The 11,387-nt window shown below is 40.6% G+C and overlaps 1 protein-coding gene across 1 annotated transcript in view; it reads right to left on the bottom strand.

The window, feature by feature from the left end:
- Positions 1 to 4,112: 4,112 nt before the first annotated feature.
- Positions 4,113 to 11,387, bottom strand: part of SMCHD1 (structural maintenance of chromosomes flexible hinge domain containing 1) — a 131,470-nt gene continuing 124,195 nt past the window's right edge. The window contains exons 45-48 of the mRNA XM_006269521.4: positions 10,192 to 10,363; positions 6,457 to 6,615; positions 5,544 to 5,658; positions 4,113 to 4,527 (exon numbers count right to left, since the gene is read on the bottom strand). Coding sequence (XP_006269583.2) covers positions 4,428 to 4,527; positions 5,544 to 5,658; positions 6,457 to 6,615; positions 10,192 to 10,363 — 546 coding nt within the window. The 3' untranslated portion in view covers positions 4,113 to 4,427. The remainder of the gene's footprint in view (positions 4,528 to 5,543; positions 5,659 to 6,456; positions 6,616 to 10,191; positions 10,364 to 11,387) is intronic.

The following is an 11,387-nucleotide window of genomic DNA, read 5'->3' as shown; positions in this document are numbered from 1 at the left end:
CCTATGGCTAAGTAGGACAAAAGATAATAAAAAAGAATTATTTAAATATGTCTGGAACAAATTAAATCCTAGCAATTGTAAAAGGAGGTCTCCAAAACATTCATTATGTTTTTTTAACAAGTCTTAGAAGACTCGGGTATTTTCCAGACTGAAAATGAGCAGTTACTTACCCAACACACTACTGTCCATGTGCAACTTTGACTAGAAGTCTGCATGTGCCTCTGTGGCTGTGCCTGCATGAGACACTTACTACACAGCAGCTCGCTACTACTGCAGAGTAGTTCATTAGTATTATGCAGTAGCATTACTAACGAACTAGTAGTATTACCAACGTGAACCGTGACATGTTACTCTGCAGTAGTAACGAGCTGCTGCATAGTCAACATCACCCAGAACTCGTGTGGGGACACTACTGCGCAGTCAGTGTCTCGTGTAGATGAGGCCAGTGTGTCTGAACTTCAAGGGTTAACAGTGTTAGCTGTGGTTAAGAATACTTGTAACAGCATATATGCACTATGGCATTCTCCACAATTTTATACCTAGGACATACATGGCATGCTGATTGTACCTTAGCTTCCTCTCAACTAAGGAATATCCAAAGCAAAGGGGATACAGAATAGATTTTGTAATCTGAATATGGACAGCATACCTCTAAAAGCTCCAATGATCATTAAGATACTTAATTTACCATTTTAAGGATAATTGTATTGATACAACACAACACATTGTATGCCTATGCAGTATATTGATATTGGTGCATATGCCTGGGTCCTAAGTATCATCCATGTGAACTAGGAAGTCTAGCATTTGAGCCATACATGGCTAGGGAGAGGTGAAGCAACTCTTCTACCCAAAATCACAGGAGCTTTCTATTCACCACTTATCATTTCAGGGATAACAGGTGCTGGATTTCATGGCACGTGGTATGCACCTGTGTCCTGGAATTGTCCTTTAAATCCTTATAATGCTTAACAGAGATGTACATGCCCTCTGTAGCACCAAAAGTTGGTGAAGGTATAACAAGAATGCTCTTGGATGAAACAGGAACTTATCTGTAGTGCTATATTTTGTAGCTCAACATGCAATTACTGCACAGTGCACTGTAATGTGATAGGGGGTCTGTCATTCTCCAATTATCCCTCAGCTCTCTGCTCTTCCCCCTCTAAGGGTGGGAGGGTGAGTGGAGAGGACAGCTAATGGCTGGGAGTGTGGAGAGAACAGGTAATGGAACTGGCAGGATGTTGAGTTATCATCAGGTTGGAGAGCAGAATCCCTAGGAGCCCTCCAGGGGGGCAAGAAGCAGAGCTTCAATAAAATGCAAGAAGCTACGTCTTGAGCCAGAAGGCAGTGCGGAATTTGGTTGCTGTAGCATACTTTATCCTTGGTGTGAATCACAAAGCATGGCAGGTGAGGTGCATTTGATGAACTTGCTCTCCAAGTCTCTTAACATGAGCACTCTCAACGGAACATGCATATGGACAATTATTTAAATAGCTGTCTTGCAAGCAGACCAAATTTGAAGATTTGTATTCTGCCATTCCCAGTTCTCTGTACTGATGCAAAAAAAATAAAGCTTTTACTTAGCCCTTAATACATTTCACTTAAGTCTGTTGGCTAAAAGAGAGGCTATTCTACCCACTAAAAATGGTAATAAATTAACTCAGTGATGGAATATGCAGAGGGACAGATAATTTATTACATTGGGTACTGAGAAGTAAATGAATGGCAAATGGGGCTACTCCACCTTTTATATCCTAACAAGAAGGGACCCCCTAATACTACTGGCTAGTAGATAACAAGATCACCATATCTTGCATGCATACACCTACACCAGGATGCATGTGAACAGTTGCTTAGATTTCTGGAAGGCATTTAATTAGCCATATAAGACATTTTTATTAAAAAAGGTAGCAATGTAAAAATCAATAAAGTGTACACTACCAATGATTAACTTAAGACTGCAAACAGCAATTGTAAATGGCCAATTGCCATCAAATAGGTGCATTTCTCTTGATGTCCTACAGAGCCCAATTCTATTCAATATCTTTATCAATGATATAGAAAAGTGTTTTTCAACCTTTTTGATCCTGTGTCTGAACTTAACACCTACAAAGTGATCTATGGAATCTCGCAAAATGGAGGCAGTGCAGTATAGCCATCTTAGAACAGCATTATCGTCTCTACAAGCACGCCCTCTGGAATTAGAGGCAACACAGTCACATCAGCGTAGATTTGGGCCTAAGCTAATTAGCACCGTCTCTTGGGAACTAATATTAGGAATGTAGCAACCTTGGCTCCCCCAGCATGGTGCTTCAGCACGATATTGCTTGGTGCCATGAGAAAGCCTGGTTGTTCACTCTGGCTTGGCCACCCTACTGCGTTCACACTTGCCAGTAGGTGACAGATCACCCGATGAGAACTCCGACATACAGATAAAAACGTATAAAATCATTGCCAGTGAGATTTGAAGATGACAAAAATTGGTAGTATAGTGATGGATTCAGGTCAGTTATACGGGGGGCTTGAGGAAGGAGAGGGGAAGGGTAACAGTGCCAGGGCAGCTTGGGTTGTGGGCAGCATTACCCAGGACACAGGGCCAGAGGAGCCCAGGGTGGGAGACCACTGGCCCAGTGCCACAGTGGGGGCACTCAAAGCCCTCTGGTGCTACTCATCCAGGGAGGGCTCCTGATACATGCAGGTGGTTGGCCAGGGTGTTGCAGATTCAGATTTGCCCTCTTCCCCACCCCTGCGCTACATGTCCTCGTGCTGCCAGGCATAGTTTGCGTACCATGCCTCCTTGGCCTAGGTTTTGCAGACCTCCCTCTGGTCTCTCAGATGTTGTGGAGGATGCAAGAGGTGACATGTCACATTCTCCTTGTCTGCCTTGAAGTACACACTGAGAGCCCATCAGCATGCCTTGACAAGGCAGATGAAGAGGTTGGGCAGCATGTCCTGGATGACCAGGTACACCTCCCTGATGGTCTCTCTGGCATGGTCTTGTCCATGTTGAGCTGGATGGAGACGTAAAAGTGGTGAGGGTGGCCAGTCTCACAATCGTGATGGCCACCTACTTCTCCGGAGTTAGGGGTGGCTGCATGCTGATGTCCTGGCACACGATGTGGGGGGCCACCTTGGCGACAACATCTGTGAAGGTGGCCTGGTGCATGCAGAAGGTCTGGAGCCATTGTTTGACATCCCAGGTGCCCAGGACAATCCACACCCACCAGGTGGCGCGGTCCCAGAAATGGCACTCAATCATTTGGAGGTGGTGCCAGAGTGCCCTGGCATCCATGGCATCCTTGATGGCCTCATACTAATTGGTCGTATTAAAGTGAGTGGCCAAGTCCAAGGTATTTGGCAGGTGTGGGATGCAGAGGGTGGGCAAGCATGGGACAACAAGCTGGTGGCTCATAGGCATGAGTGCATGCGTCATAATAAGCCACTGCCAAATCAGGTCTGGGTGGGCACATCTGATGTCCCACAGCCTCTGGCAAGAGTTACACAGGGCGACCACCAGGATTCACTGAAGCTTCCCAGTCTTCTTGCTTAGGCATGGGACACCATGATGGGGTGCATGCAGGCCAGGACACAGGCATGCACAAGTTGCGTCAGCAGGTACTCACCCTGGGGCTCTCTTGGAAGCCTAGGGCTGGTCATGGGGGAGGGTCCATGGTGATGCAGCAGGGGGTTCGGGGCATGGTGGCCTGTGCCCAGCAGCCCACCAGGGGTGGCTTGCCCGTTTGGCTTTGCTTGGCAGTCTTCAGCAGCTCAGGGAGCCAGCGGGGCATGCTGGGAGGCATGGAAGAGCCCCTATCTGCTGACCTTGGGCAGTGAGAGCCAAATGGCAAGGTCTGTTTGGTTCAAATGCTATCTAACTTATAGCACTTTTAGAGTAAAGCATGATAAAAGCCCATCTGTGACAGGCTTTTTGAATGTCTGTACTTAGCCTTAATAATATTTTCTCTTGGCATTAGTAATTATTTCTTCTACCTAAACAGGGCAGTCCAGAGTGTCCTCTTTCCAAAAAGGGATTTAGACACTTTTTAAATGACAATCGCATTTCACCACATTTCCGACCACGTTAATCCCAACACCACACTGTGCTGGCAACATTTTCTATATTGCAGCAATTTTATTGCAAAGTTTGAAAATCTTCATAAATAAAAAAGGCTGTATTTTAAGCTTTTTCCACATTCAGAAACCTAAAAACTCTGAAAAATTTTAGAAATAAAAGCTAACTATACAAAAATTAGACTACCAATTTTTAAATACTTAGGAAATTGCTGTTGCTACTAACTGAAATACATTTATATCTTCTATCTGTATAAAAATCTTCATATTAATTTGTAATACAACATGAATATTTCTTTAAATGAGCTTATGCACATTTTTCAATACACAGTTACTTTTCAACAAATGTAATTGGTCTATGCCTTTCTCTTCCGTGGTGTTCCATTAAATTCTGATGTAGAGGTCTGCATTTGCTGCTGCTGTTGCTTCTTTGTAGGAGAGATCCATTCTTCTGCACTAAATAAAAAATGTATAGGGGTTCACAAATCAATTCTAGAATAGTTATAAAGGGACAGAACCTCAACTAGCATAAATTATTACACTTTATGGAAAGCTATGACAATTTACACTAGCTAAGGTTCATCCTCAAAAGCCTTCAAATGCACTGTCTGTGAAGTTTCTGGCCTAGACGGACTGTTCTCAGTGGAATGTCTAAGATAAAGTCTAATACTAATACCGTAAACAGGATACTGTTTTACTTACCGGTTTTATAGCTACATTGATAAGAATGAGGGGTGATACCAGAGTAATATAACATTTAGATACCTCAATTGACTAGCTAGTTAAGTCTTGCATTAAGACAAAGTAAAAGAAAGAAAAGGACAGTAAACACATGAAAATGCTACCAAAAAGTAAGGCCAAGATGTATTTTTCCATGGAAATCTGGATGGCAAGAAACACAATATGCCACTCACTTCTTGCATATAGTGCAAAGGGACAAACTAAAGTGTGTACTAGTGTGCCAGAGTGGTGGGGCACAAGTAGAAGCATTACAAACATCTGCTACCTGTTCTCTATGCCAGCATGTGGTACTACAGATCACATCCCATAGAAATGTTTGGCACAGCCTACATGGGAAGGATGCCTCCTTATAGCACATGTGCTCAATGTGGACTAGCAAGCTAAGACTGCTGGGTGTTGAATTTAAGGTGTGAAGGAGTTGAAGATACCAGGAAAAGTTGAGGATTTGGAAGAATACTGTGATGCCAGCCAATAACCTCAGACGGAAGTGGAACTTGAGTAGTAAAGATTTTCTGTAAAGCTTTCATGACAGTACAAGCTTGGCAGGAAGTTTTAACAGTCTTGGGAATTCTCTCTCATGCACACAATCTCTATCTGTTTTAATGACTGGTCACTGTACACTGAAGTTAAAAGATATTTTTAAAAATAGTTTGTTTCCTGGGCAAAAATAAACCCATATTCATTTCTAATTTATCTAATGGAAAAATGATGACTATTCAGAACAGACCTACCTATATAACTTTTTTACCATTTCTCTTCTCATTCTTTTGGGAGGAATGGGGCTGTCTGAAAAATCAAGTGTTGTTGGTTGAAATGATTCAGAGCCTTTATCTGATGGGGTCATACCTTCAAATAAGGATAAATAGGAACGCGTTAAAAATGGTTATTTTTACCTTGTTGATTATAAAATCATTCATGAAATGAGGCAAATGTGTTTCAAAATAAGTATGTCTTGCTATTTGATACAGACTTGTCTCCTCAACGTAAAGAAGTGATTACATTCAAGGAACACATACCTAAAACAATTACTTACTGAACACTTTACTAGTGGAGTTTATAGATTAGTGGGAATCAAAACTTAGTTTTCAAATATATCATAGAAATAATTTTATATCAACTCAATACATATTTATTACATTTTGAAATGTTATCATAAAAGAATCAAGATAGTATTTTCTTAGTTAGAAAACATTTTATTCTTGCTAGGAAAACACATTAGTTGATCTCTTTGTTAAGTGATTTGAACTAGCATCTTTTCCTAATGCTGGAAAGCAAAAAAATAAAAATGTGTAATTCTTATTAGTGAGATCATAGTCTCATGTTCACACGTCACTTTAGATAATAAAGGCGTGACCAGTAAAATACACCCTTTTATGCAATGTGCATGTTTTTTCATGAACACTTAAAACAGTTTTTGTACTTTTTTTGATCTTTAAGAATTAGAAGCTACAATTCAAGATTCTAATTTTAAGCTAAAATAAAAGCCCATGTTGGGAACTAAGTTTTAAACCAATCTTTAGCATATTTTGTCTTTGTAGTTTAATTTTTCTAGTGTTTTTAACATAACTACATCCAGATGTACAGTACTCTATTAGCAGTTCCCCTTCAGAGACAAGTGGGTGTTAGCAAAAAGTTCTTACGTACCCAGTTTCTGCTCTACTAGCTTGAGATTTTTCTCTTGCTCGGCAAGTTCCTGTTTTTTCTTTTGCATCTCTGGAGTTTTCAGGGACTGTAATTGTGAATCAAGGTCCTTATTTGCACAATTAAGTTTTATCACTGATGTACGGTATTGCTGAAGAAGTTCTAATTAAAGAAACAGAAGATTTCATAAAACACACAAAACAATAAAATAATGAAGGCTATTTTTCAAAACTGGCTCTCAATAAGAGACTGCCAGGCATAATACAAGGAAGCCATCAACATAAAGAATCATTCAAAATTGTTGCAGACCCCCTGGAACTATAATGGTTCAAAGGGTTGCGAATAGGCTGAAAAAGATCACATCCAACATTCTGAAGTTATTTTTTAACATAATGTGTGATAATTTGAAGTGCTAGTTTACTCTGAAAATGGCACTTTATTTAACTCTTTTGCATTCCAAATCACATTTGCTAACTTTGGTGACAATAACCGTGGGTGGGTATGGTATAAGGCAGCACTAGTGGTACTCAGGCTAATTCTGGTACCTGTTCAGCAGTGCTAATTAGTACAACGCTGCATGTGACCCAACACAGGGATACCGTGGCTCGTTCTAAAGCTAGGGTGTGCTGAACTAGCTCAGATATAACTGCATGGTGTACAGACATATCCTGAGGGGTTTTACATCTTTTTATTCCTTCAACACTACAGAATTCAAATGCGAGACTTGAATGATTTGAATCCCAGTCCTGTGAAATAGACTGTTTGCTAAGCAGTGTTCATTGCTCTAAGCTAGTCTGGCAGCAGGAAGTTTCAGCAGTACCTGCCACTGTCAAGCTACCAAAACACAGGTGTACGCGTGTGCTTCCGGAACTACATGGCTCTACTACAGCAGCCATACCAGAGTGCAGAGCAGTCTGAGAAGGCATCAGCTGCTACATGGATTGTGGAACCAGCTGAAGGCACAGAAATATCTTCATATGCCTTTCAGGGAGCTGTAGGGCAGTGGCAAAAGCCTTTCTCCGCTCAGAAGAGGTGAAGAAACTCTGCAGCAGAGTGGAGAGTTTTGTTGCCACAGAGTAGATTCATAGATGTTGTTGTTAGGGTCGGAAGGGACTCAATAGATCATCGGGTCCAACCCCCGGACTTCAAGTGTGCATGACCTCAAAGTTTTGCCAAGGGAACTGGAGTTCTGCCTGTCAAGTTTTGTAGTGTACAGTAGGCCTGAAGTTCCTTCAGTTTCACCTATGAAAACACAGCAAAGACAACAGGGCAATGCTGGTGCAAACAAAGGATTAATTTGACTAATAGAATGCTTACTGCTGTTGATGCATCAGATAACTAAATCATGTTTCTTTGGCTGAATATGAAGAGTTAGTAGTGTAGTACATAGTTATCCAATTCAGAGCCTGCAGGTTCCTGAGCCTGACCACCAGTCCCCTGTGCTGTATCTAGTGTGCTTCTCCTTTCTTTGGCTTCTGCCTCTTGCTCTCACAACCTGTACAGCAAGGGGTTAATGAGGGTGGGGGGGCAACCCATGGTGTGCAGCCCATGGCCACTCAAAAGTTCAACAACGCTGGCTTAGAAGATATATTATTTTATTTGGTTATACAGCATGTTCAGAGCTGAAATACTTGAGAAATATTAAGAATGGGCTTTCAAAATGCAAGTTTCAATGATTTCAGTGAAACATTATAGACCTTTGTTATCAACATAAAATAGGATACCTGAGCACAGGCAACAAGCAAACCTAAAACCACAAATACAAACCAACACAAATAAATGTTCATTGCTATCAGGACAGATAACAGAAAAGTAATGGAGCAATCAAATGGAGAGTACAAGTACAGTTCTCTTTGACTTTCATTAGAAACGACATGCAACTAAAATACTAAATTTATGTAGCTGCTTGATTTTAATTATTGTTCTTTTGCTGTAAGTAAAGATAGGATGAAATGGTCTTTGAACTGAATTAAATTAATGTCAGGATTTGGAACTCAGGATTTTGTGTTCCTGTCTGATGAAGCTTTTAAGACCCTATTGGCAAGTCCTAGAACACTACTTCCTGCAAAATTTCTACTTTCTTAAGAAGAAACAGCTAGAGCTAAGTGGGATGGTTTAAAGATGGGGAATAAAGATGGGAATACTGCACCTGTACTGGATGTTTGATTGAATGACCTCATAACCAGAAAGCAAGCCCCCTCTATTTTTTAATCCAGTTGGGAACCAAACTTAAGGTTTGCTTCAGATATTAAAACCTGAGAATCACTCATCTAGCTAGGTCCTGAGCAGACTCATCTAGCTCTAGGTCCTGAGCTGACAGGACCTTATCCTGCTGTGCCCTGCTCTTTCCACTGTCTGCCCCTCTCAACCCTTGGTTTATACCTCATGGGCAAGGGCAGCCCCCACACACAGGAAGAGTGGAGAGGGTAAACTGAATTGGAAAACACAGCTCTGTCCAGGCATCTGCCCATCTACCTCTTTGCAGAGGAACATGCTGCTGGGACTGTGTACGGAGGGGAGAGAGCAGCACAGGGGCTGCCTGAGGATGGGGAAGGCAGCAGCTTTTAGAAGTGAAGCCACAGGCTCTGCTGAAGTAGCTGGGGCAGGTACAGGGTGCCAGAAGGGGAGGAGACCACTTGCCTCCTCACGTAAGTGTATCACAAGATCTCTCCATGTCATGCTCACAGCACACTACTGCTGCATGCCTCTTGGCAATCACTAGCTTATACTGTGATACAGAACATTTAGATCAAGTATCAAGGAAGACTAAGAGAAAGGGCAAGACTTTTTGATGGCAGGGTTGTCCAAATGATGGCTTTGGTGACCTGTGAAGGGTTAACACCCAGCTCCTAGGCTTCCGGCAGCAGGTAGTGCAGTGTGGCCCTTGGCCGCTCAGAAGTTGGACAACACTGATATACAGGATGTTTTATGAACAGCAAATCCTGTGCATCTAGGAAGGTTCCTTCTAACCCTGGGATTCTTTGAAATGTACTTTTCCCTCTCCTGAAAGCAAGGACTTAGGAAGGGTACAGTAACCTTGTTTCTGAAAAGTTAAGTAAAATAATTTCACAATATGAATACATATACAAATGAATGTACTATTATATTAAAAGGATTATGGAAAATGTAAGAAATCAAAAGCTGCAGTATCTTACAATATGCTTGTTTATCATTAAGTTATTAAGCTAAGTTTTCTGAAAAGCAGCATCTAATGATATGAGTAGGTGTAATAATCCAATAAGAAAAGTAATAGTGGCTGGATAAGGATGCCCATTATCTATTTCAACATCTCTGCTTCATGGAACTCAGTGACAGAACTTGATCTTTATGAGATTACAGTATAAGTACGTTTTCCTACCAAGACAGGACTTAAGAAATCAACATTTTCCTAGACTTTGGGATTCAACCAGTTTATTCTCTCAAATGTATTTATTTTTTTCCATACTTCTCTGTGAACAAGCAGCACCTACAGGCACTCTCTCACTAACACAGCAATAAGAGGGAACTTCTCAGAGTTGTTTTTTGTATTCTTTTTCCTAAAGACAAACCATGACGGATTTTAGAAGCCAAATTTTCAAATACAATTTGAATTCACAAACAAGTAAGTAATTGTATAGGTATTTTCTTTTTTAAAAAGATCTCCACAACTTTAAGCCTTATGTTCTACAAAGATGTGTGCAAAGAATATCACTTTAAATATTATTTGATACTGTATTATTACAATTTTAATCAACCCACCTAGCTGCCCAGAGAGCGTATAGTAATGTTTTGGCATGGGTGCACCAAATACCATTCCTCTGAGTTTGTCCATCGGTGGAGCTTTATTTTGAAGGCCTCCAAACTTTCCATTACTGCGAATTCTATCTCCTTCCCTAGTCAGCAATGTTGGGCAATGTGCAATTTTTACAACCTATGTAAGTATAAAGTGATACTAAATTAGTAAACCAGTTAAAAGAATGTAAAGATAGGTATACATTCCAACAAAGTTGGCTCTGTACTGAAAAGTAATTCTTCAAAAACTGCATCACGATACTGCATGGATTATTCCAGCTCAATAAATTATAGAGCAATCATGCTCAATTTAAAAGTTAGAAGACCTTTCCTATTATTCTTCCTGTCTTGGAAACTCAGAGACCCAGAAGATCTATGCCGTTTTCTCCTTGGTTCTTGGATCGCTACTAGCAAGTAATTCCAGACTAGAATTTGGTCCTGTAATTGGAAGGCAATCATCATCATCATCATCTATGGATAATACATGATCTAGAATAAGAATTGATTTTTCTAACTGTGCTGGCTTTATAGAAATAAAATGCACTCTCTCAAAGACAAACAGAAGTGACTAAAATTCATTCAAAGTAATTTTTGCTGAGAAAATGGAAGCACTTTTGCACAGCTACCTTTTAGAGCAAAGTGGTACTTTAACTGGCATCTATTTTGATAATTTATTCATGCATAGTGAGGCATTCATATTATAAGGCAAAGAAAGAAAGAAATGTTTATAAATATGTAAGTAAATCATATGCTTCAAATTCTATCCAATTTTATGTGGCTATACAAAGAGTTTCTTTCTTCCAGTGCTTGGTTCAAGGGCCAAGATAAATTCTAATGCAGGTAACTGATACTGTACAACCATGACCCATTCTCTTCACAGACAGACAGACAGAAGAAACCCACACTGCACTGATTCCAAATTGATAAAGCTATCTAATTTCAGATCTTGCAGGGCCCATAGAGTTAACTGGATGCTCTTCTTGGGATGCCCACTGCAACATGACCCCTTCCCTACATATTTCTGGTTATAAAAGACATTAATGAGCCCTCAGGGCTTGATATACAAACAGTTCAATTCTATTTATGAATACTGAATCAATATGTAAATAGGACAGGAAAAATTCTGAGGTTGAGATACAAAGTGATGAGTGATGGAACTTTCT

The sequence above is a fragment of the Alligator mississippiensis genome, chromosome 3 (assembly GCF_030867095.1).
Source record: "Alligator mississippiensis isolate rAllMis1 chromosome 3, rAllMis1, whole genome shotgun sequence".
Taxonomy (NCBI): Eukaryota; Metazoa; Chordata; order Crocodylia; family Alligatoridae; genus Alligator; species Alligator mississippiensis.
This window is presented reverse-complemented; position numbering and strand designations above follow the sequence as displayed.